Here is a 27,439-nt window from a genome sequence, read left to right on the forward strand (position 1 = left end):
ATACAAACATATATATATATATATATATATATATATATATATATATATATATATATATATATATTAGTGCTTAGAGAACAAACATAACGCAGCAATGAAAAACTAAACTAGGGGAACAAGGTGATGATAGGAAATTTTGTAAGATAACTCGATGGCCAGTGCACCTATATTTGAAACTAGGGTATAAGTTACATAAGAAAACGAAGAAAAAATTAAATGTGGGGCTTTACAGGCTAAACCCCCATCATATAGCTATGAGGCGCGCCTCAGACTCCGCATTAAATTTTACCACCTGGGGTTCTTTACCGAACCCAAATGTACCGCGGTACACGGATGTTCTTACATTTTGCCCCCATCGAAATGCGGCTGCCGCAGCCGAAATTCGCTTCCGCGCCTTGGGGCTTATATCGCGTGCGGGGTCTATACTGCCTTTGTAAAACACTACAGACAGTCTGCACACATTTTTTGGGTGTTTGCATTCGACCGAAAAATTCAGGCTGACGATACACGTGGCCCGGTCGCAGAGACAGTGCAGTCTAAAAATGCGGGTCCCAAAAGCAGTGCAGTCCAATACAGCGTCTGTAAAGCACTGGCTGTCAGGACGGAAGAATGCTATACGCATGGTCACAAGACGTGAGTAGAGCAACTTTGGTAAGGGAGAAGCATGCCGGCGATTCTGGCCTAATAAATGGCCACAGAATTGGTCCGCCGTGATGAGAGACCGAGTTTAGATTTCACCATCGGCCACGCATTTCTTTATAACCTAATAGGTGCACTTCACCTACAACTTTCACCTACTTTGGGGCCACCTGGTAGAAAATTCGAGGTGTGTTGGGCGTGGACGATCGCGTTTGTAAGCGATACGAGGTACAGAAATGTCAGTTTGATAAATGAGGGCGCGCAAGCCGGCGCGTGAAGCATGCTGTCGAGATGGTATAATTATAGAGTTTCATACAATTAACGAAGAGAACGGTGGCGCTAGTGTCTACGGGAACAGCAAGCAGTGCGGTTCAGCCAGCACGGGAACGGTGGGTAGTACATGGAATGTCCTAAACTTCGTCCTTCTGGCTTCGAACGGCTTCGTGACTTTGCAAACTCATCATTTTGAACAATTTTCTGCGTCACAGATACGTAAAGATGAATTAAATTGTCTAACGGCAGGATTAGGACACTGACCTCTAGCACAGAAGCCCGATATTGAAACAAACACGCCACGGACCCACGGACAAGCGGATCCGCTGCAATTGGCAGCGATTATGCGTGTTCTCAGAATTTAGTGCTTTTTGCATCTGAGAAAATAGTATAAAATGTTTTGTATTATAGGCCAATGAAAGAAAGAAAGCATTATAAACCAAGCCTCGAGAATGTCTGAATTGACAAGCACGAAGATCATCGCTCGTTCCCATGGTGGCTGAATGGTCGCAGCACCAGAGTAGTAATTATTGACGCGTGCGCTTATTAATCCTTTCCTCGGGGACTGCATTTCACCCGCTAATAGCTTAAAGTTGTCGCTCAGCGCAAGAGGGCGCCTGCAGGAGTTAGAACTTACTCGGATGTTATCGTTGATTTTATTTGTTGAGTATGTCCTCGCCGAATCTTGTATAATCAGATTGCATGTGCCATACGCATTGTGCAGTAGCTTACGGAAGGCACGTGGGCACCAGCGATTACCCAGGAACTTTCGACAGGTCATGTAAAAAAGCCGACGCGCTTCATCCGCAGATCAGATTTTGACCATCGCCTACTGTGCTCGCCGCTGTCGTTGTACGTTGAATATAGCCTGTTTTTGTGGTTACAGGTTCGGCGAATAAAGAGTTAGTTTCGTCATTCACAGTTTAACTACAGCGTTCTTCAACATCGCTGCTACGTGACATCTGATGGAGTCGTTTTGAGCTCAGGTACCGGACGCCTGTGAAAAGCCGGGAAACAAGCTCGAACCGCGAAGGCAACACCAACGTCGCGCCGGACCACCGAGCTAGCCTCAGACTACGAAACCAGCCCTCATGAGTCCGGACTTCTTCCCGAGAAGACCAGGAAGTGCACCGCCATGACAACAGCAACAACGAAATCCCCAGTACCTCCTGTAGCGATCGCGATGCAGCACGAAGCCACCGACATTCCGCGGGCGCCGGCTGGAGACGTATGAACGGGTCGCTTCATTTATCACCCGGAATAGCTACGAAAAGCTGCGCCGTGCCTTCTCATTGGAAGACGCCGCCAGGACGTGGTTCAAGAATTAACAACTTGATAACGTAACGTGAGACCTGTTTCGCTGCGGCTTCCTTGAGACCTTCGCGAGACCGAACCCGACAAGAACATCGCGATTTTCACGGAGGAGATGACTCGCCTGTTCAGACACGCCGACCCCGACATGTCAGAGGAGGAAAACGTTCCCTTCTTGATGAGGGGTGTCAAGCGAGAGCTCTTCGCCGGATTTTTACGCAACCAGCCCAAGAACGTTGCTGATTTTTTTTCCTAGGCTACAACCATTGAGAAGACCCTGGATATGCGGACAAGGCGATATAACCGCCAAACGACCCCAAAATAGACCGATGTTCAAGCACTCCACGCCGACGACCGGCGCACGACCATCAGAGTGGTCGTTCGCGAGAAAATGCAGACGCTTTTTCCTAGGTCGCAGCCTCAGATGGCCTCAATCGCTCACATGGTCAGACATGAAGTTCAGCGATCACTCGGAGTTACTGAGGCGCCGCCGGAATCGTCGCGACAACCTAAGCCGCCGTCGCCCTCCGCCAAGGCCCCGCCACGCCGCAAGTCCGTCGTCCACCGTCACCGTCGGCGCTTCAACATCCTACTCAACGACGTTGCAACGCCACGCCACCATCAAGGCGAAGCCTCATAGTCAAGACTACACAGCCTACAGAAGACCTCATCCCGCGACTAGACGTAACGACGGCACAATGCGACACAGCCCTGACACGACGCCACGACCTAACCGTAGCGGAAGACGAAGAACCACCGACTTCAATCTGCTTCTCGACGGCCACGCAGTCGCTGCTTTCGTGGATACAGGAGACGATTACTTCGTCATGAGTAGATCCTATGCCGCCAAGTTAAAGAAAGTCAAGACTGCATGGAAAGCCTCCAAATCCGGCAAGCTGGAGGACACCTGATAACGCCGACTAGAAGCTGCACTGCAAGAATTAGTGTTCATGACCGGACCTATCCTGCGACCTTCATTATCCTCCTACAGTGCTTGCGAGACGTAATTCTCGGCATGGACTTCCTGAGCCATCACGGTGCAACCATCGACCTGAAGTACAAGTCCAATAAGGAAACCACGTGATACCGCCGGAGAGCTCTCTGAGCCACCATGCCTTGAGTTTCCTGAAGATCAAGTCAGATTCTCGCCTCGCTCCAGTATCACCATTTCCGCCCGAACCAAAGCACCGGCAGACGTAGAAGGCGTCGTCGAGTGCGACCAACCTCTACTGTCAGACGATGAAATTTCCGCCTGGCTCCAGTATCACCATTTCCGCCTGAACCAAAGCACCGGCAGACGTAGAAGGCGTCGTCGAGTGTTACACCGTGAGTGCGACCAACCTCTACTTCTAGACAACGAAATTCGCGCCTCGCTCCAGTATCGCCATTTCCGCCTGAACCAAAGTACCGGAAGACGTAGAAGGCGTCGTCGAGTGCGACCAACCTCTATTGCTAGACCACGGCATTCCCGCCTCGCTCCAGTATCACCATTTCCGCCTGAACCAAAGCACCGGCAGACGTAGAAGGCGTCGTCGAGTGTTACACCGTGAGTGCGACCAACCTCTACTTCTAGACAACGAAATTCGCGCCTCGCTCCAGTATCGCCATTTCCGCCTGAACCAAAGTACCGGAAGACGTAGAAGGCGTCGTCGAGTGCGACCAACCTCTATTGCTAGACCACGGCATTCCCGCCTCGCTCCAGTATCACCATTTCCGCCTGAACCAAAGCACCGGCAGACGTAGAAGGCGTCGTCGAGTGTTACACCGTGAGTGCGACCAACCTCTACTTCTAGACAACGAAATTCGCGCCTCGCTCCAGTATCGCCATTTCCGCCTGAACCAAAGTACCGGAAGACGTAGAAGGCGTCGTCGAGTGCGACCAACCTCTATTGCTAGACCACGGCATTCCCGCCTCGCTCCAGTATCACCATTTCCGCCTGAACCAAAGCACCGGCAGACGTAGAAGGCGTCGTCGAGTGTTACACCGTGAGTGCGACCAACCTCTACTTCTAGACAACGATGATGATGATGAAAACGTTTTATTTAAAGGGAAAAAAGGGAGAGGGGAGTTAGGAGAAGGGTGGTCGGATTCCTATTCCGGAATTCCGTTGGCTAAGGCCGCCACCCTAGCTCTTTCCACGAGGGCTCGCTGGTCCTTGAGGGTTGAGCTGGACAGGGCTGCCTCCCATCCTTCCCACGTTGGCTGTTTTATAGTTTCTAAGGCACTATTAGCCTGGCAGGCCCATACCATATGGTAGAGATCTGCTTTTTGCCCGCAGAATTTACATTCGGCTGAAAAAGATTGTAGCTCAATAGCATGCAGCTTCACTGGATTATTAAATGACAGGGTTTGTAACCTTCGTAAATGGCATTCCTCCGATTTGTCCAATCCCTTAGCTGGGCCCGGGTATTTTCGTCGCGATAAGCGCAAGTGTTGTAATACGTCTGCATAAGTTATTAATGGCACTGGGAAGTCCGAGTCTTCGGGGAGGGAGGAGGAGGGACCCCGGGGGAGAAAAGCTCGGGCGGCAGCGTGTGCACGCTCGTTTCCCTCTACACCCTCATGACCTGGCACCCAGATCAGCTCTTTGCGCGAAGCGAAGACCCCAGATTGTTTGAGGAACCTGCAAGCTAGCGGTGTAATTCGGCCCCGCGTGTAATTTCTATAGGCAGTTTGCGAGTCTGTAATGATGTATTCTGAACTAGGATGCGAAGCCGCCATAGCGATCGCCGCCTCTTCCAATTCTGCAATTTCCCCGTGCCGAACAGAAAGTCCATTGACCGTCTGCCCTTGATGCACCACCGATATTGTGGAGACTCCTCCCACCGGACCTGCAGCATCCACGAAGAAGGCCCCCTCTAATTTAGAATAGATCTGGTCCATCTTTTTGGCTCTTGCCCTCCTCCTTGCTTGATGATATTCTGGGTGCATGTTTTTAGGAAGGGGCAGGGTCGCGAATTTGCACCTCCACTCTTTCGGAATGTCTTGTCGTGTTGCCGTATAGTAAGGACAGCCGATATTTAGGTCCTCTAGTACCTTGCGTCCTGTTTTTGTTCCTGCCAATCTGGCATATTGACTTGATAGGTGGGCCTCAATTATCTCATCTATTGTATTGTGCACCCCCAACTGCAATAAGCGCTCTGTAGATGTTTTGACCGACAGTCCTAGTGCCTTCTTATATGCTGTTCTGATCATGACATCGAAATGTTTTAAATCGCACCTCCTCATCCGAAGGTACGGAGCTACGTACACAATTCTGCTGAGTATAAAGGCTTTGACCAACCGAAGAGTGTCGTTCTCCATCATCCCTCTGGTTTTATTGGTGATACGTGTGATCATTCGTAGTACTTGTTCGCATGATGTACGGAGTTGAGTGATCATTGCTGCGTTGACACCCTTGTTGTTAACCAATAATCCCAGGATACGCACCGTCTCCACCTCAGGGATCGCAGCGTCGTGCACCCTAATTTTGACCGGGGCTTCATCTTCTCGTCTGCGCATGATTAGAAGTGCCGATTTTTCCGGAGAGCAGCGCAGTCCGCACTCCTCGGCATATTTTTGGACTGTCGAAGCAGCCTCTTGGAGCGCCTCTTCCATCTGCCCCAGACTGCCCTTCGTCACCCAGACCGTGATGTCATCTGCATAGAGGGCGTGCCGAATTCCCTCTATGCGATCGAGTTGCTCAGGCAAATTTATAAGAGCAATATTGAAGAGCAGAGGGGAGAGGACGGCTCCTTGTGGCGTACCCCTGGTGCCCATAGGGATTGGCTGGGACCTAAAATCTCCAATTTTTACATGAGACTGTCTGTCTAGTAGGAAGTCTCTGATGTATTCAAAAGTCCTTCTTCCACACTGTGTCTTCCGCAGGTTCTCCAGGATCTTTGAGTGCTTCACATTATCGAAAGCGCCCTTGAGATCTAGGGCTAAGATGGCTCTGCTACTGCGTTTGTTGGGTGGGTCAATAACTTCCATCTTGAGCTGCAGCAGTACGTCTTGCGTGGATAGGCGCTCTCTGAAGCCAAACATGGTGTGGGGCATGTAATCGTTTTCCTCCAAATACGCTGAAAGTCTGGCATGCACTGCTTTCTCCATCAGCTTGCCGGCACATGACGTGAGTGAAATAGGACGGAGGTTGTTAATATTTACCTCTTTGCCCGGCTTAGGGATAAAGCTGACGTCTGCCGATTTCCACGCCAGGGGCAGCTTGCCAGCTCTCCAGCACTCATTGATATAATCCGTCAGCTGGCCTAGCATTTTCTTGTTCATGTTGGCGAGCAAGCCGACTGTAACTTTGTCCTGTCCTGGCGTCGTACCTCTTCTCATGGTTAGTAGCGCCGCCTGTATTTCTTCTACTTCGAAGTCTCTGTCGAGTTCTGGATTGTCTTTGCCTTCATACTGCAACACAGGCTCGTCATCTTTGGTCGTACAGAGGTATTTGCTCGTCAGGGCTGCCACCAGCTGCTCATCCGTACCCTCATAGCCGTGGAGGGCTCTCTTGAGGTTCCGCTGCTGCTCTCCACTCGTCTTGCTGGGGTCGATGAGGCATCGCAGTAGGCTCCACGTAGACTTGACGCCAAGCCCACCTCTTAATGAGTCGCACTTGATTAGCCAGTTGTTTTTGGCTAAGGTCCACGCGTATTCCTCCGCTTGTCGTGTAATTTCAGCAATCTTGATTTTAAGCTTGCGATTGTGTTTTTGCTTTTTCCACCTTCTGGTGAGGCCTCTCCTGGCCTCCCAGAGGTGGAGAAGGTGGTTGTCGACTGCCGGGACATCCTCTGAGGTGTGCAGCGTTCTCGTGACTTTCTCTCTGGCAGCTAGAAGTGACTCAGCCCATTGCTCATAATCCTCAATAGGCGAGTCGAGCTGAGGACCCTCGAACTCTCGAAAAAGCGACCAATTCGTAAGCCGAGCCTGTCCCCTGTGTTTACGATGCTTGTTGTGGTCTAGGCAAATTCGGAGTATATAATGATCACTGCCTAAGGTTTCGTGCGTATTTTGCCACTCGCAATTTTTAACATTTTTGACTAGCGTTAAATCTGGGCATGTGTCCCTTGAAACGCTATTGCCTATTCTTGTAGGATGCTGCGGGTCCGTCAGAATAGTAAGAGCCATATCCGATATTGCTGCTGCCAGTTTCCTGCCTTTTACGTTTTCGTTGTTGTAACCCCAAAGAAAGCTGTGCGCGTTAAAATCCCCCACTATAATGAGAGGCGCAGTTTTTGCAGCCTGCATTGCTTTTCGAAAAATTTCGTCAAAGACTGCTGTCCTGTGTTTAGGGCGGCTGTATATGTTAAGTACGTACGCCCCTTTACTGGAACGAGTGTTAGGGAGGATACGAATAAACACATGTTCTATTTCAGCATTAAGTTCGAGGTCTACAGTTGAAGCCGTACTGTCTTTATGTACAAGTATGCAAGTCGAAGTGTTAGTTTGATGCGTACTGTACGACCTGAGTTTAACTGCGGCATTAACGTCCTGTAAAGCGATTACATCCGGTCTCTCATCTAGACAGTCCACATAGTGTTGCAGAGATTCCCGCTTACGTTTAAAACCCCTGCAGTTCCATTGTAATATTGTTAACTTAGTTTGACGAGCCATATTGCAAACTGGAAGAGGTCAGTCCTTGTTCTTTACTCAGGTCAAGCGCATCATCAGACGCAATCTGCCTGGTGCCCATTTTTCCTGTCAATCTGGGTGTCTTAGTGCGCGAGCATTCAGCGAATTCTTGTAACTTACGGTCAATCCTAATCTCGTAAGCATGGAGTTTGGAGAGATGCGGCTCTAACATTTTTTGAATTGTCTGCTCTGTCATTCCTTGTAAGTTCTGCTCAATTTTTTTTGCTTAGCGTCTCTTCAATTCTTTCTACGCTAGCCTGTAGGCTTGGTAGCATGCGACATTCCATTTTCTCGATTTCCTCTCGCATGCGCTTTTCCATGCTTTCCATCCATGAACTAAATTTATTTGTAATTGCGTCCACATCTGCGCGTGTGGTACACTCCTCTGTCGAGGGTGCAGCCGCCAACGCTACGCTGCCGCCCGACGCTCCTCGGCCGAATTCTGACATACGAGGGGGTGACTTAGTCGCACTACCTGACGGCAGCGGGGGAGGGTTGTCCTCCTCCATCGCCTGAGCTGAGGGTACCTGAAGTGCTCTAGAGTTTCCTGTATCGTTCGCTGCCGTCTTCTCTCTAAGTTGTTGTATTTCTTGTTTGAGCCTTTCGTTCTCAGCCCTAAGTCTCTCATTAGCCAACGTGAGGGGAGGGGAGGCAACCACACTGGCCCAGCTCACCTTGTTGCTGCTCGTTTTGTTCCCGGGACTGTGTTCTGGCTCTGGCCCATCGTGCTTGTCTGCTGGACGACCGCCTCCTTTGGGGCCTCCTCTGAAGGCTCCTGCATGCGGTCGAGGCGAAGGGGTCGCCCCCTGCGTCCGAGCTTGCAGGTCGGGGGCTTCGCTCCCTCCAGCGTTCCTGGAGTGATGTTGTTGACTGGCTTTTCCATGGACGGGCTTCCGCTTGGTCCCAGTTCCAGCACCGCCTCTCCTGTACTTTTGCGTGCACTGAATTGATCCCGTGGCATGAGGGCCCCCGCAAATGAGGCAGCTGGGTTGACACTCGTGGCCCTCTTCTAGATCCGTCTCGCCGCAAGCCTGGCATCGACCGGCCTGTGGATTAGGGCAAACATCGGCGCGATGTCCGATCGTGCCGCAGCGGGGACAGGCTGGCGTCGTCTTGCGGTAGAGGCGAACCGGCACAGCTTCGCCCCAATAATAAACGTTGAAAGGCACCCTCCGGCCCTCGAACGTGATCGCTGCTACGTTGGTCTTTCCTAATTTTCGGACTCCTACTACTGGAGCCTCTGGCGAATAAATGGCTTGAGTAATATCCGCTTCAGTGGCTGTGGGGTCCACTTGAATAACACCACGGCTTGTGTTGTCCGATGACTTGAGGTAGGCTTGAACCGCTCGGGCCTGTCCTCCGAGTTGGAGCTGTCCGATCGCAAGGACCTGACGAATAAGTTGGGCGTTCTTGATGCCAATGATAATTATATTCTGGTCCCAGGCCGGCCAAATTGCGAGATCCTGCGACGCCCGCGGAACGCCGGCAGCAGCGTACGTTGCTTCCCCGATCTTGTTGCTGCCCTTAAATTGTGCGAGGTTCAGCGTTCCCTTTGGCTTGATGACGACTACAGCGTCTTCCGCTCCGAATTTCGGCATGACTTGTGGCTTCCAGCGTTTACTTTGAGCGTGCTTGCCAAGAGCCAGAGTGTTGACGTGGCCGTCACTGCCGCCACCGTGGCTGCGTTGATGTTCGGAACGGGCGCGCGTCGAGGTTGCTCGCTCCCATTGTTCTAACTTTTTCTGGATGGTATACTCCGTAGTTTCATCAAAAACTGGCGTCTCCGCGGTCGAAAGCTCCATTTCTCGCATGCTGTCTGGGTCATAGCCCCGTACGAGAGCCATGGAGGCCGCGTCTGGTGCCGCGTCCGCGGCTACCGCGCCTACGGCGTTCGCGTGGTTGAAGAAGAGAGTCCCGTAGAACTGCCAAAAATTGGCCCACCTGGATTATAACGATGTTCACGGGTTCCTGGTGACTTCACGGATCTAGTCCAACTGGTTTCGGGCGGTGCAGAACAAATTTTTGGCGGCAGGACATCGATTCGACGGAGCCGACGTGAAATGCGTCCACTCTCCTTGACAGCTCGCAGCGCCCCCTTCTAGACAACGAAATTCGCGCCTCGCTCCAGTATCGCCATTTCCGCCTGAACCAAAGTACCGGAAGACGTAGAAGGCGTCGTCGAGTGCGACCAACCTCTATTGCTAGACCACGGCATTCCCGCCTCGCTCCAGTATCACCATTTCCGCCTGAACCAAAGCACCGGAAGACGTAGAAGGCGTCGTCGCGTGCGACCAACCTCTATTGATAGACCACGACATTCCCGCCTCGCTCCAGTATCACCATTTCCGCCTGAACCAAAGCACCGGCAGACGTAGAAGGCGTCGTCGAGTGTTACACCGTGAGTGCGACCAACCTCTACTTCTAGACAACGAAATTCGCGCCTCGCTCCAGTATCGCCATTTCCGCCTGAACCAAAGTACCGGAAGACGTAGAAGGCGTCGTCGAGTGCGACCAACCTCTATTGCTAGACCACGGCATTCCCGCCTCGCTCCAGTATCACCATTTCCGCCTGAACCAAAGCACCGGAAGACGTAGAAGGCGTCGTCGCGTGCGACCAACCTCTATTGCTAGACCACGACATTCCCGCCTCGCTCCAGTATCACCATTTCCGCCTGAACCAAAGCACCGGCAGACGTAGAAGGCGTCGTCGAGTGTTACACCGTGAGTGCGACCAACCTCTACTTCTAGACAACGAAATTCGCGCCTCGCTCCAGTATCGCCATTTCCGCCTGAACCAAAGTACCGGAAGACGTAGAAGGCGTCGTCGAGTGCGACCAACCTCTATTGCTAGACCACGGCATTCCCGCCTCGCTCCAGTATCACCATTTCCGCCTGAACCAAAGCACCGGAAGACGTAGAAGGCGTCGTCGCGTGCGACCAACCTCTATTGCTAGACCACGACATTCCCGCCTCGCTCCAGTATCACCATTTCCGCCTGAACCAAAGCACCGGCAGACGTAGAAGGCGTCGTCGAGTGTTACACCGTGAGTGCGACCAACCTCTACTGCTAGACCACGAAATTCCCGCCTCGCTCCAGTATCACCATTTCCGCCTGAACCAAAGCACCGGAAGACGTAGAAGGCGTCGTCGAGTGCGACCAACCTCTATTGCTAGACCACGACATTCCCGCCTCGCTCCAGTATCACCATTTCCGCCTGAACCAAAGCACCGGCAGACGTAGAAGGCATCGTCGAGTGCGACCAACCTCTATTGCTAGACCACGACATTCCCGCCTCGCTCCAGTATCACCATTTCCGCCTGAACCAAAGCACCGGCAGACGTAGAAGGCGTCGTCGAGTGTTACACCGTGAGTGCGACCAACCTCTATTGCTAGACCAAGACATTCCCCCCTCGCTCCAGTATCACCATTTCCGCCTGAACCAAAGCACCGGAAGACGTAGAAGGCGTCGTCGAGTGCGACCAACCTCTATTGCTAGACCACGACATTCCCGCCTCGCTCCAGTATCACCATTTCCGCCTGAACTAAAGCACCGGCAGACGTAGAAGACATCGTCGAGTGTTACACCGTGAGTGCGACCAACCTCTATTGCTAGACCACGACATTCCCGCCTCTCTCCAGTATCACCATTTCCGCCTGAACCAAAGCACCGGAAGACGTAGAAGGCGTCGTCGAGTGCGACCAACCTCTATTGCTAGACAACGAAATTTCCGCCTCGCTCCAGTATCACCATTTCCGCCTGAACCAAAGCACCGGAAGACGTAGAAGGCGTCGTCGCGTGCGACCAACCTCTATTGCTAGACCACGACATTCCCGCCTCTCTCCAGTATCACCATTTCCGCCTGAACCAAAGCACCGGAAGACGTAGAAGGCGTCGTCGAGTGCGACCAACCTCTATTGCTAGACCAAGACATTCCCCCCTCGCTCCAGTATCACCATTTCCGCCTGAACCAAAGCACCGGAAGACGTAGAAGGCGTCGTCGAGTGCGACCAACCTCTATTGCTAGACCACGACATTCCCGCCTCGCTCCAGTATCACAATTTCCGCCTGAACTAAAGCACCGGCAGACGTAGAAGACATCGTCGAGTGTTACACCGTGAGTGCGACCAACCTCTATTGCTAGACCACGACATTCCCGCCTCTCTCCAGTATCACCATTTCCGCCTGAACCAAAGCACCGGAAGACGCAGAAGGCGTCGTCGAGTGCGACCAACCTCTATTGCTAGACCAAGACATTCCCGCCTCTCTCCAGTATCACCATTTCCGCCTGAACCAAAGCACCGGAAGACGTAGAAGGCGTCGTCGAGTGCGACCAGCCTCTATTGCTAGACCACGACATTCCCGCCTCGCTCCAGTATCACCATTTCCGCCTGAACTAAAGCACCGGCAGACGTAGAAGACATCGTCGAGTGTTACACCGTGAGTGCGACCAACCTCTATTGCTAGACCACGACATTCCCGCCTCTCTCCAGTATCACCATTTCCGCCTGAACCAAAGCACCGGAAGACGTAGAAGGCGTCGTCGAGTGCGACCAACCTCTATTGCTAGACCAAGACATTCCCCCCTCGCTCCAGTATCACCATTTCCGCCTGAACCAAAGCACCGGCAGACGTAGAAGGCGTCGTCGAGTGTTAAACCGTGAGTGCGACCAACCTCTACTGCTAGACCACGAAATTCCCGCCTCTCTCCAGTATCACCATTTCCGCCTGAACCAAAGCACCGGAAGACGTAGAAGGCGTCGTCGAGTGCGACCAACCTCTATTGCTAGACCAAGACATTCCCCCCTCGCTCCAGTATCACCATTTCCGCCTGAACCAAAGCACCGGCAGACGTAGAAGGCGTCGTCGAGTGTTAAACCGTGAGTGCGACCAACCTCTACTGCTAGACCACGAAATTCCCGCCTCGCTCCAGTATCACCATTTCCGCCTGAACCAAAGCACCGGAAGACGTAGAAGGCGTCGTCGAGTGCGACCAACCTCTATTGCTAGACCACGACATTCCCGCCTCTCTCCAGTATCACCATTTCCGCCTGAACCAAAGCACCGGCAGACGTAGAAGGCATCGTCGAGTGTTACACCGTGAGTGCGACCAACTTCTACTGCTAGACCACGAAATTCCCGCCTCGCTCCAGTATCACCATTTCCGCCTGAACCAAAGCACCGGAAGACGTAGAAGGCGTCGTCGAGTGCGACCAACCTCTATTGCTAGACCACGACATTCCCGCCTCTCTCCAGTATCACCATTTCCGCCTGAACCAAAGCACCGGCAGACGTAGAAGGCATCGTCGAGTGTTACACCGTGAGTGCGACCAACCTCTATTGCTAGACCACGAAATTCCCGCCTCGCTCCAGTATCACCATTTCCGCCTGAACCAAAGCACCGGAAGACGTAGAAGGCGTCGTCGAGTGCGACCAACCTCTATTGCTAGACCACGACATTCCCGCCTCGCTCCAGTATCACCATTTCCGCCTGAACCAAAGCACCGGCAGACGTAGAAGGCATCGTCGAGTGTTACACCGTGAGTGCGACCAACTTCTACTGCTAGACCACGAAATTCCCGCCTCGCTCCAGTTTCACCATTTCCGCCTGAACCAAAGCACCGGAAGACGTAGAAGGCGTCGTCGAGTGCGACCAACCTCTATTGCTAGACCACGAAATTCCCGCCTCGCTCCAGTATCACCATTTCCGCCTGAACCAAAGCACCGGAAGACGTAGAAGGCGTCGTCGAGTGCGACCAACCTCTATTGCTAGACCACGACATTCCCGCCTCGCTCCAGTATCACTATTTCCGCCTGAACCAAAGCACCGGCAGACGTAGAAGGCATCGTCGAGTGTTACACCGTGAGTGCGACCAACTTCTACTGCTAGACCACGAAATTCCCGCCTCGCTCCAGTTTCACCATTTCCGCCTGAACCAAAGCACCGGAAGACGTAGAAGGCGTCGTCGAGTGCGACCAACCTCTATTGCTAGACCACGAAATTCCCGCCTCGCTCCAGTATCACCATTTCCGCCTGAACCAAAGCACCGGAAGACGTAGAAGGCGTCGTCGAGTGCGACCAACCTCTATTGCTAGACCACGACATTCCCGCCTCGCTCCAGTATCACTATTTCCGCCTGAACCAAAGCACCGGCAGACGTAGAAGGCATCGTCGAGTGTTACACCGTGAGTGCGACCAACTTCTACTGCTAGACCACGAAATTCCCGCCTCGCTCCAGTTTCACCATTTCCGCCTGAACCAAAGCACCGGAAGACGTAGAAAGCGTCGTCGAGTGCGACTAACCTCTACTGCTAGGCCACAAAATTTGCGTCTCAAGAGGAATCGCCTGACAGTATGGAGGAAAACCGAAAGTAATGCTGAGAAACTTCAGCCAGGAGAACAAACACGTGAGCAAGGGCACGACGATTGCATACGTGGAGGATATTGTGGAAACCAGCAGGGCGTTTGTCCTCTCGAATTCTGCCGCATCTACCTAAACGACAATAGTTTTCGAACCAGCCTTCGATATCAATCCGAGTCTCTCACCGAGTAAGCTGCCACAGCTCAAAAGTCTTCTCCGACCAGACGAAGACTACCTTTAGATGTAATCGAGGATTCAACAAACACCAGTTGCTAGCATCGCACAATTAACGAAAAATGCGCTCGGACACTCAGTCAGAGCTTGTACCGAGTTTCGACGGGAGAACATGAAGCTAAAACACAAGTCAACGAAGTGCTTCGCGACGACATCATCCAGCCTTCGGAGAGCCCGCGGGCGTCTCTCGTAGTCTTGGAGAAGAAAAAGGACGGAACCCTGCGTTTCTGCGTGTATTATCGCCGACTGAACAAGATCACGAAGAAAGGCGTATACCCGCTCCCACAGATATACGACGCCTTTGGCCGGCTCTGTAACGCTAAGTACTTCTCGTCAGTGGATCTAAAGACTGGCTACTGGCAAATAAAAGTCAACGATAGGGATCGCGAGAGAACGCCTTCATAACGCCGGACGGCCTCTACGAGTTCAATATCATGCCATTCGAACTGTGCTCGGTACCTGCAATATTTCAGCGCGTGATGGACATAGTATCAGCAGAGTTGAAATGGCAGACGGGTCTCGTCTCCTTGGATGGCGTCATTGTATTTGCCTCAAATTTCGACGATCACCTTAGGCTGCTTGGGACAGTACTAGAGGCTATCAAGTCATCAGGGATCACTCTGAAGCCGGAAAAGTGACGCTTTGCCTGCGACGAGCTTCTGTTCCTGGGTCACGTCTACAGCCCATCTGGAGGCCGTCCTGATCCGCAGAGCACATGTGCCATCGCTGACTTTCCACAGCCCGGAGACAAAAAAAGGAGTGCACAGATTCCTTGATCTGTGTGCTTACTACAGGCGCTTCGCTGACACATTGACACATCTCACCAAATCCGACGTCGAGTTCAAGTGGGAAACACCGCAAATCGAAGCATTCGAAGAGCTTAAACGGCACTTAGCAGTCACCACCAGTACTCGCCCACTTCGATGAAGACGCTCACACCGAAATTCACACCGACGCAAGTAGCCTCGGCCTCAGCGCCTTGCTGTTCCAATAAAAAGGCGGATTTGAAACGGTCATTGCTTACGCTAGCCGGTCGCTGTCGAAAGCAGGAGCCAGTTACTACCTTGCCATCATGCCAGAATACCTTGCCATCAGAAGAATACCTTGCCATCATTCCGCCCTTGCCTATACGGCAGGCTCTTCAAAGTCGTAAGCCATCATCATGTCTTGTGTTGGCTGGCAAACTTAAAGGATCCTTCAGGAATTCTACATCACTGTGGTCTTTAAGTGCGGACGGAAGCATTCTGATGCCGTCTGCCTGTCGCGCGCCCGCATTGACCCGCCGCCGCAAGACGAGGAGGATGACGCCTTCCTGAGAACAAAGAGTGTGTATATATATATAAATGATTTATTTATTTCGAAAATTACATACAAATACGAGCCTGCCCAAGCCAACAATGGGCTTGTGGGGCAGCGTTCGGCAGAATGGACAAAGCCAGGGAGCGGCACAGTAAATCAGTTATGTACAAAACTCAAAAATAAAACTAGAGAAAGAAAGAAAGAAAGAAAGAAAGAAAGAAAGAAAGAAAGAAAGAAATAAAAGAAACCAAATTACACATACAAATCAAAAATATAAGATTTAACTTCTTTCCGTGTGCTGGAAGATAAAACTTTATCTGGCAGGTCATTTAATACATCAGGTACATAGAAGGCACGGACACGTTTGCCATATCTTGTCCTTACTCTTGGTAAGGTAAAGCGGTCACGTGTACGTAATGCTCTGGCGGGGACATACGGGAGGCAGAACTCATTGTTCCATATATACAAAAGGATTACCGTTTCTTTGAATAACAGCCTGAACGAGGGCATGTGCGAGCATGAAAAAAGACTGGAATTGTTAGTAATGTGCACACCATACATCACCGCCCGAATTATGGATTTTAGTAAAGAATCAACTTCATTGCGCCAAAACACTGAACAGAAATAAAAAGAACAGATTCCATATCTTAGCACACTGTACGCTAATGCATGTGCTATTGTTTTCCTTACGTAAATTGGGCATAGTGCTTTAATAGAATGCAGTAGGCAGGCTATTTTGCGCAGCCTTTCACAAACGTTAGCCAAGTGAGTGTTCCAGGACATGTTAGAATCGAAATGAACACCGAGATAATTGACACTTGAGAGGTATGGAATAGGAGAGCAAGAGCAATTGTTACACAGAGGAGAATGAAGAAACAGTGGAGTGATGACAGGGATAGATTTCAGTGGATCGTGAAAACATACTAATTTAGTTTTATTCTGGTTAATAGAAATTAAGTTTTTACGGTACCAACTGATAACATTTGTAGTGTCAGTTTGTAATTCAGCCACGGCTTGATGGTAATTAGTGTGACGAGATACTAAAAGCGTGTCATCTGCGTATTGAAACACCCGACAGCGAAAAATTGCTTGACTGAGATCATTAACGTACAAGTTGAATAAAAGGGGAGCTAAAATCGACCCTTGGGGAACTCCAGCGCTCAACTGTCTAGGTTTGCTTTTAATATTTCCGAGAACTACTACTTGAATTCGACCGTGCAAATAATTCTTAAGGAAAGTTAAAAAAGGCCCTCGGAAGCCATAGCTATGAAGTTTACAAAGTAAAATTTCATGGTTGACGGAGTCAAAAGCTTTTGATACGTCTAGAAATAATGCACAAGCGAATGCACTAATTTCAAGAGTACTATTAAGAAAATCGGTTAATTCATCTAATGCTAATCTAGTGCGAGCATGAAATGACTTCACTTTATGAAGTCAAATGACTTCACTTTAAAAACTTTATGACTTCACTAACAGCAGCCAGCAGACTCCATCACCTCGGCGCGGCTCACGGCCTGAAATAATCCATCTTGTGTTCCTTAAGCTCTTCTGCCAGCGATAGTCACCTCTGAGACTTCCTTTCTTCCTTTTTGTTATTTTTGCTTACTGCATGTGCTTTAGCTTCTTGCTCTCGTGATTGTAGCATCGGGACGCTGTTTTACAGCGAAGCTGTGTAAAGATACCCTCCGGCGGGGGTCGATGTCCGTCCGTCCACACGTCGCGTCACAAGAAAAAAATATTCGTCTCGTTTCTCGCGAATGCTCTGTAGCTCTCAATTTATTGTAGGTATATTGGAATAAATTGCAATGAAATTGGCCGCTAAAATGACTATATCATTACGCCGAGTTTCATTTACTTGTCATAATTAGTTCACGGTGAAGTTGCAAAAGTTACAGAATTACCGTCTGATGTTAATACATGGCCGTCTACGGAGGGAGTACGGTTACCGAAAACGGCTGTAACTCTTGTTTTATCAAAACTATGCCAAAACAATACATTCTGAAATTGACCGCTCAAACGACTCTATTGTTGCCCTGAGTTTTATTATACTTGTAATAATTAGTTAGTTCACGGTGTAGTTGCAAAAGTTAAAGCATTCCCGTCTGCTGTCAATACATGGCCGTCTACGGAGGGAGTACGGTTAAAGAAAACGGCTGTAACTCTTGTTTTATCGAAACTATCACAAAACAAAGCCTTCTGAAATTAACCTCTAAAACGACTCTATGCCGTGTTTTATTTACTTGTCATAAGTGGTTAGTTCACAGGGAAGTTGCAAATGTTACAGAATACATGGTCGTTTACAGAGGGGTATGGTTACAGGAAAACGGCTGTAACTCTTACTTTACCAAAACTATGCGAAAACAAACTATATGAAAATTAGCCGGTAAGAATCTAACATTACGCACAGTTTCATCTAGTACTCTTAATTGCGTAGTTCACAGTGAAGTTGTAAATATCGGGCAATTCCCATATGCGATGCGGCGGTACTTGCACACGTCACTACTTCATAAAAGAATAAATCACTCCACAGTCAAAAGATATAATAATAATAATAATAATAATAATAATAATAATAATAATAATAATAATAATAATAATAATAATAATAATAATAATAATAATAATAATAATAATAATAATAATAATAATAATAATAATAATAATAATAATAATAATAATAATAATATACATAGATGCGTCGATTGAGGTAAAACTCACCACATCTTCGCTGCTCGTCCTTCTTCACCGAGTGGAAGAGCTGATGAATTATTTAAGGGGGGGGGATTGACACGGGTGCACTTAACCTTTCCTCGGGGATTGTGTTTCACCCAGTAACAATTTAAGGTTATCGCTCAGTGCAAGACGCGCCTGCATGATTGCGACATACTGGAATGTTATCGTTGATTCTATATGTTGTGTATGTTCTTGCCGAACCTTGTGCAATCAGATTGCGCAACACTAAATTGTGTAGTAGTTTCGGGAAGGCAGGCGGGTGCTAGTGATTACCCTGGAGCTTTCGACGAACCATGTAAAAAAGCCGGCGCATTCGACCCGCAGATGAGATTTTGAGGACCGCCCATGGTTTGCCGCTATCGTTGCACTTTGAGTGTAGCCTGTTGTTGTGGGTACAGGCCCCATAAAGTGTTGGTTTCGCGATTCACAGTTAAGTACGGTGTTCTTCACCGTCACTGCAACGTCACACTACTGTAGGAAACTTCATGGTTACAGTCAACCAAATCTTACGACATCCTCGAGAAAACGCACCGGTGCGCGCTCATGCGAGGATGTTTGGATGGAACGGCGCACCCGGTGCGAACCGGTGCGGTTTGTCGAGGACGTACGCTGCATCGGGGTGTGGTCGTGCATCGCGTTCAGCTGGTCGAAATCGAACGCTGTGCACACGTACGCATTCGGTTGGTCCACTCAGAGCACCGCGCTCCAGCCCAGAACGCTGGGATGCGCGCCCACCTTCTACATGGGAGCGATACCCAGACTTGCCCGGTGACGTGGCTTCTGCATCTTCCGCTCGTGACGCCAGTAGCAGCACATTGTCTGGGCCACCGTTTACAGATAATAGTGATCTATAAACGTTGGCCTCGACAACGACGCGCCTTTTCTTTTATGCGAAGCATACTAGCCGCACAACCACGCTCTTCCTTGCTGCGCCGCGCGCGTAGCTACCATATGACGTCATAACAGCTGCAAAAGCGGAGGCTCAACTCGTGCGCTCGCTTGCGGCCGCGTAGCTACATAGCCGGGTCTCAGCTCGTGCGCTCGCCTGCATGAGTTGTTTCTTCGTCTAGCCGAACCAAATATAGCCAAGCAACAGTAGTTCACCAGGCTAAACAGTGGTTCAACAACTAAAATAAGGGCAAAAACAAGAAAGGGGCTGGCAGATGGAATGGCACACTGTGGTATAAACTTTTTTAAAACAGGGTTGAAGTGCCTCAGACAGGCTGGCCAACGTTTCGATAGGTGGACCTATCTTCGTCAAAGGCTAGTATGCTTCGCATCCTGGGCTTTGACTTCGCATCCTGTGGCTTCGCATCCTTAGCTAAGCCACAGCCATTTTTTGTTACTTCAACACAAGGCGAACGAAACCCCCGTATTTCCTCTTGCGGCAGTCCAATTATTCTGGTGAGCGGCTACACGTTCGACTTGGTCACGCTATCTCTGGCCCCGATGAAGAGCGGGCTCAGCGGGCATCGTTGCCATTCCGAGTTACGTGGGAACCAGACGAACGCACCGTCAGGGAGTTAGTGGCGCTAAGTTCTAGCTTGAATTTTTATATTTGGGAATGCCTGGCCGAATTGAATTCTGGGGTTTTAAGCGCCGAAACCCCGATCTGGTTATGAGGCGCGTCGTAGTGGGGGACTCCGGAATAAATTTGACCACCCGGCGATGTTTAACTTGCCCCCAATGCAGGGGTCACGGGCATTTTCGCATTTCGCCCCCGTCGAAATGCGGCTGGGTATCGAACCCACGACATCGTGCTTAGCAGCGCATCACCGCTAAGCCACCGCTGCGGGCGTGCCTGGCGGAAGACGACGGTGGTGACGATTTACTGGCATACCCTTTTGAAACGGGACGGTCACAAATAGTGCACTAGCGTGCTTGAGTTAACCAGGTGCACGCGTATAGGCTTATTATTCTAGCAATTTGCCTACATCTGCTTGGTCGTTTCTTTCTTCCTCGAGACCTGTATATCTGCCTTGTTCTATGCCTACGCCTGTAGCGAATCCGGTCCTATGAATCTGTTTCCGGATTTTTTTTTCACCAATACTCCAAGTCTCTTACTTCTGTCGATTGCTGAGCGGTTAATCTCCTAATTTTCGCTGAAGCAGACAGATGCCTCATGCTTTTGTGAATATATTCTCCCGTACGTTTTCGTCCGTAGGCAAGCAGCTTGGGCTTCAAAGCAAGCGACAGCTCTTTGTGTTATTTGGTACGGATCTTCCTCGCTAATTCCTTCCCATGCTATTCTTGTAAATCTCCGCGGTGTTTCTTGTTTCCATCCTGTTGTTCATGCGCGCCACCCAGCCGTGCGTCTCACCGGCAGGCTCGGCGTGAACGCGTTCCGGAAGGGGAGGCAGCCGGCTCCCAGGCCGCCCTTGAAGAAGCGCTCGCAGCCGCGCTCGTCCCGGCTGTCCACCACCTTGACGCCCGCCGTGTTCACGCACCTGTACAGAGAGAGGGTTTCCTCGCACTGTGTGTCGCAGCACTTTGCCGCGATCGCGGCTCCGATCGATGCATTTAATTTTCTATCATTTCCTGATCATTCGTGAAACCGAGTGGCCGATACCGACGATTATGGGTATTAGGCGACATCGGAACAGACTTCAATTAAAAACATGTAACTAATGCCTCGCACTCAATTATAAATTTTTGGTAATTTTGTAATTGTTCCAATACTCGTTTTTCCCCTCGGCAACGCTCACCGTTATTCAACCCATTCTTTCAGAGGACAGTTACGTGTAATCAGTTTCCTGGGAATAATTGGAGCATGACTCCTGACTTTTGACGAACTAGCTTATGGTTCTGGTATTTACAAGATCCCTTAATTGACAGCTCACGGGAAAGACGAGTGCTACGTTTTGAAATGAACGGCCTATATACTGTTCTGAACAATAGTAAAGTTCCCGAACAGCTTCTGCACGGCATTAGGCAAACGTTTGATAAGCACTGATTCAGGTCACGTGGCCTACCTCACAATCGTCCGGAAGGAGGAGCAGTTGGTGCGTGCAATGCGATTCAGGGCGGCTCGGTTGACCACAAAAGTGGTGTTGCTGAGCGGACGTAGGCTTCGCGCGCCACTCCACAAGGGGCCCAGGTACGAGGGTTCGGATGGATCCAGGCCCTCCACCACGTGCCTGCCGCAGAAGAGTGGGAATCGTGAACGAGCGAGGTTGCTTTTGGTTTGTTAGGTATGTCATACGGGAAAAGGGGGGGAGAGGCGGGCACTGACATAACAAGTGCAATGGCTTCAGAATGGCTTCAGCATATATGTAGGCGTTTGGATGGTAACTTATTTGTCCTTACTCAGTGTATTGAAATATCAAGAGTAGGAAGGATACCGTTATATGTGGCTTTTTGACGCGACAGCGTTAAGGAGCTCGCGTCGCAGAAAAGCCGGTGTCGTCGGCGTCGGCGGCGTTGGCCGTGAGTGATAAATCCCAGCAGGCACTTCATGAATAAAAAATGGCTGTGGCTTAGCTAAGGTTAAGCCCAGGATGCGAAGCATACTAGCCTTTATTTTAACGCGAGAGCGTTAAGGAGCTCGTGTCGCAGAAAAGCCAGTGTCGTCGGCGTCGGCTCAGGCGTGCGGCGCTTGCTCAGGCGCACATTTCGTTGTCGCGCCGAACGCTGCGTTGCTCGACGCTCACCGCGTCCGATGCGGGGCGCGTAGTCGCTGCGCCGTAGCAAAGCCACCTAGAAACAGTCTCTGTAGCACGCCGTAACCTTCGCTTCTCATTCCAACGAGCAGCTCTGTCTCCAGGAGGCATCTCACCTCGTGAGTGTCTAGCAGAGGCTGGACACTCAGCTAGCAGAGTTGGAGCCCCGTTTCTCCTCTGTCGAGACGTCACGTGGTCAGCCTTGAAGGCGACGCCGCGAGTTGGAGCCCCGTTTCTCCTCTGTCGTGACGTCACGGTGTCACGTGGTATTGAAGGCGACACCGCCGCACCTGAGGAGCTGGGTTGAGCTCTAGTAATATGCTTCGCATAAAAACAACTTGCAAAATGGGCTGGGTGGGAATCGAACCAGGGTCTCCAGAGTGTGAGACGGAGACGCTACCACTCAGCCACGAGTTCGATGCTTCAAAGCGGTACAATAGCGCCTCTAGTGACTGCAGTGTTGCCTTAGAAACGAGCTGTTTCGAAGACTCAAGCGTGTGTCGCTTACTCAGGCGCACATTTCGTTGCCGCGCCGAACACGGCGTTGCTCGACGCTCACCGCGTCCGATGCGGGGCGCGTAGTTGCTGCGCCGTGGCCCATTGTCTTACACCCCTTGGCGGGTCGACGGGAACGCACTCGCGTTCCACTCTTGAAGGCGAAGCTTAAGCGTCCTCCAATTTTTCAGACGTTACAGGAGCGTATGACAACGTAGACCGTCACATTTAGTGGGATATTCTGGAAAGGGAAGGCCTAGACGACGACTTTCTGCAGATGTTGAGGGAGACTTACCTAGAAAATACCATTTGCGTCGAATGGGAATAGATGAGGAGCGAGGAGAAGGTTGATATCAACAAAGAACTGAGGCAGGGGTGCCCTTAATCCCCACTGCTGTTTGTGATGTACACGGTGAGGATGGAGAGGGCGCTAGAAGGAAGTGATATCGAGTTTAATCTCTCATACAAACAGGCGGGTACAGTAGTAGAGCAGCAGCTGCCATGTTGGTTTTCTGTGGACAGCAATGTGTTGCTAGCTAACAAGCTAAGTGATTTGCTACGTCTGGTTGATATTTGTGGACAGGAAGGCGAGAATTTAGGTTTGAAATTTAGTGTTAGAAAATCAGGTGTTATGGTATTCAATGAAAACAAGTGAACAGACTGTTACAATGAAGGGCCAGGAAATACCTCGCGTAAAAGAATATAAATACCTTGGTATATGGATAAAAGAAGGCAATATATATATGGAAACAAAGGAGAAAACAATAACAGTGAAGGGGAAGAGAAATGCAGCCATAATGAAGCACAGAGCGCTATGGGGATACTATAGGTACGAGGTGCTCCGAGGTATGTGTAAAGGTGTAATGATTCCAGGACTTACTTTTGGAAATGCGGTTGTTTGCTTGAAATCAGGGACCCAATCAGGAATCGATGAGAACCAAAGGTCAGTGGGACGCCTCGCATTGAGCGCTCACAGGAAGACTACAAATGAAGCTATGCAGGTTGAGATTGGTTGGACAAGTTTTGAAGTGAGGTAAGGTCACACTAAGATTAATTATAAAGAACGACTTAGGAATATCGAAGAAAGTAAATGGGCTGGGAAAGTGTTCAGGTATTTGTACAGGAATACGATTTATTGACAGTGGAGGAAAAGAACTAGGAAGCTTACAAAGAAGTATGGGGCCTGTATGGTGAGCAACACAGCAACAGAGAACGTCAAGCGGGAAGTCAGAGAGGCTGAGATATTCATATGGGTAGCGGCAACGGAAAAGAAACCTGTCATTAGTAGCTACTTAAGAGAAAAAAACTAAACCAGGAAAGAAACAACTTATGATAACTCAAAGGGAAGGTCATTACTTTTCGAAGCGAGATCAGGATGCCTTAGCACACGCACCTATAAAGCGATATATAGAACGAAGAACGAAGAAGCATGTGCTTGTTGCGGTAAAGCCAGGGAAACGATGTAGCATGTTTCATTAGAATGTGAAGATATCTGCTCAGCGGTCAATTTAGGAATCACTGGCCTCCTTGTTAAGCGAGAGCAGTGGAAAAGTAAACATGTCTGCAATTGACATTAGTAATAGGCGATTGGTGGAAGATCGGTGGAAGAAAAGTAGGGAAACGACAAACAACGGAGGCGTACAAAAAAAAGTTCCCAATATGGTTTCAGCAACTTTGGTTATATTATTTCTTCTTGTGTTCCCCTTTTTTTCTTTTTTAACCTAGGTAGGACATTACGCAGTAAAATAACAAGAGCTTGCTGGCACAACCCACCACCCCGTTACAAAAGGGGACGCTCATAACATCGATCCATCCATCCATCGATCCATTCACCTACCCACCCACCCACCCACCCACCCACCCACCCACCCACCCACCCACCCACCCACCCACCCACCCACCCACCCACCCACCCACCCACCCTCCCACCAACCCACCCACCCGTCCGTCCGTCCGTCCGTCCGTCCGTCCGTCCGTCCATCCATCCATCCATCCATCCATCCATCCATCCATCCATCCATCCATCCATCGGCTTACGACCATAAGGCTTCGTACGAGATAACCGACGCCTGGTGGACAACCAGTGTGGCGCGGTTTCATCATCGCCACTTGCATGCAGAGGTCATAAATATAATTTTCACTCAGTAACCGAAATCAGGCCAAGCCTGATTCACTCTAAATTAGAATCAATAGCAGTCATGGGTAGCAGCGCCTGTACTCAGCTCACGTGTTCCGATTAGCGAAAGACGCGTACTGCCCAAGGTACTAACAAGTACTTTACTATGTGCTGTCGTCGTTAGGCAAGAGCTGAGATGTGGCAGCATATGCCACGCATTGAGTATCTTACCATAAGGAAGGAAGGCGAAGCATATACATGGTGCCCTAACTATCATGCGCCGATTTAAATGATATGCAAATGCCACGTAGCTGAACAAAACTAAGTTAATGTTGTTTTCCGTCGTTGGGAGATGCTCCGATTATTTTTTCCATTCCACCTAATTAAATAATTAGCCTTAATTACATAATCAACCTTTAGCATATTATAATTGGATGAAAAGTGTCAATGAGAAAATTGCAGAACAGCATGAAAAACTCCCGATACAGCTTTAGGTTGTTTAATACTTGCTGCAATAATGCCACCCAATGACCTTCTGGCAGCCTCGATGACAGGTAGCATACGAGGGTTTATTAGCCACATGCCTGCTCTCCTATGTTCACCTGCTATATATATACACACTGGTCGCCGCTATATGAGTTCCTCCCCTCCATTGAAAGGAGACCTTAAGCCCTGCTCTGGTAGCGGTCTTTTTGCGCGTGCCTTTCTGTAAGCGCAGACTCACTATTCGTTTGAAATGAAGCTCAAGTCTAGCATTTACGAAAAAGTAACGCCACCGAATAACATTGGTATTAATCTTCCTTACCATAGACCGTAGAAAAAGCTTTCTTTATAGGAAAAAAAAAGAATGCAGATAGTCACTAAAGAAAGCCGCAAATACAAACAAGAAAAGCGGTAGCTGGTCGAATGAGGACTATGTCAACGAATGGGAAGAGCAAAGCCGGGAATGACGACTGCACAAAGCTCGCGCTCTGCGCTGGACAACCACACGAAACTAAAGATACATCCGAGTGTAGCACTGCTGTAGCTTGCGCCGCCTTCTACAACGACTACTTAATGATGACACCGGATGCCAGATACAATGGCATAATTTTGAGCGGAGCGAAGAATTCATGTCCGCTATCGCTCTGAAAATGACTATACCACAGGCATGCTCAGAGAAGTAGATTTATTGTTGACTGAGGGGTTTAGCCTACATACCTACGGACTTGCCATTCTACAGCAGTTGTATATATGACGAGGGATGTTAGTGAGAGAGAAGATGTAAACGAATAGCCCGAACGAACGAAGGGGTGAGCAAAAGAAAACGCGAGAGCGTAGAAGGCAAGCTAGAGAGGGAAAGCGAAAGAGCTAAGGAACGTTGTCCATGCCGAGTCCGACTACCGAACAACCACGAAAACGGCTGAAACAGCCACAGAAATCGGTTCGCTTGAAAATAAAGAACGCACGAACACACGCACGACATGTGCTGTCACACGATCGAATGTGAGGCAATGCGCACTCTTATCAGAATGTCTGCACTTAGCAGAATCACTGCACCTGAGGTTCTCAACGATGACGAAGGAGTGGACCGATGTCCAGAGGAACCAGTTGACATCGTCGACGGCGTCGTCCTCCAGCTCCTGCAGGTAGCGCAGCACTACGAGACAGGCCTTCGTCGGACTGCGCTCTTCCACGTACATGGTGAGCCCAATGCGCGCCCGGTCCAGGTTGTTGCTCACGAAAAGCAAGTGGTCGCAGTGGCGTCCCCAGCTGGCGTTGACAATCAGGTCGAAGTCGGGCTGGATGTGGCCGAACATGTGCACCACGCAGAAAATGGCTATGCTGGACTGCGATGTTTCTTCTGGCAGCTCTGCAGGGGTTCAGGCACACGCACATTTTAGTAGTGCCAGCTCGGCTAAGCGTTGTGTCTGCCACTTAGACAGCGGGGTTAGCAGGCATGCTTAGATTACAGGAGCTCACGTTAAAAAGACACAGCAACACGCAATTCACCTGATCGATAATAACAATAAAGAATAACGCGGTTCAAAGTGTAATTAGTACGATAGATTGTGAGATATGCCCAACAATTTCAGCATTAGGATCTGGTCTCAACTAGACACTTCACTTTTATGGAAGTTGGCAAACCACAGACATATGAATCCTCCGAACTGGTTGAACCAAGCTTTGTCATTGCGAACCGACAAGCGCGGTGCTTTGATAACGTGGTGACGATCGTGTCTGCAATGTCTTATACCGATGTACGTATGCCAAAACAGCTGAAAATTCAATCTCAAATCCGCGTGTCCTTATCAGAAAAACGACTCGCCCGGCTCCGACGTTTAAAACATCATTACCGATTGCCCGGCTCCAACGGGGCGCTTTCCAAAGCTTTCTGACTGAGAAATACGTTAACCAGCACTGACTCTACGATATCTACGTCCACTAAATCCTACCGCCACTCATTCCATTTCATATCCACATCCAATGAAACCTTTCGTCACTCATCTCATGTCTGCGAAATCAATTTGGAGTGACGATGAGTCCGTGTACTCGTGTGATGAGCAATGAGCGTGAGTCCGGCACTACTTGCACCGGAGAGAAAGGAGAAGTCTTCGCACCTGGCCACGAGCACCGACGCCTATGAGTGGCGTTACGCCTGTTCGCGCTGGCTGAAAGCACAGGGTTTTCGGCGTTTCTCGATCTTTCAAATTATCGCCGTC

General features: G+C 49.9%; 1 protein-coding gene across 2 annotated transcripts in view; it reads right to left on the bottom strand.

Moving 5' to 3' along the window:
• LOC135909362 (glycoprotein-N-acetylgalactosamine 3-beta-galactosyltransferase 1-like) overlaps window positions 1–27,439 on the bottom strand; it is a 50,126-nt gene that overhangs the window by 1,182 nt on the left and 21,505 nt on the right. For both annotated transcript variants that reach the window (XM_065441311.1, XM_065441310.1), the window contains exons 4-6: window positions 26,277–26,589; window positions 21,440–21,604; window positions 20,788–20,914 (exon numbers count right to left, since the gene is read on the bottom strand). In XM_065441311.1, the coding sequence (XP_065297383.1) occupies window positions 20,788–20,914; window positions 21,440–21,604; window positions 26,277–26,589 (605 nt within the window). The remainder of the gene's footprint in view (window positions 1–20,787; window positions 20,915–21,439; window positions 21,605–26,276; window positions 26,590–27,439) is intronic.

The sequence above is a fragment of the Dermacentor albipictus genome, chromosome 1, assembly GCF_038994185.2.
Source record: "Dermacentor albipictus isolate Rhodes 1998 colony chromosome 1, USDA_Dalb.pri_finalv2, whole genome shotgun sequence".
NCBI classification, from domain to species: Eukaryota; Metazoa; Arthropoda; class Arachnida; order Ixodida; family Ixodidae; genus Dermacentor; species Dermacentor albipictus.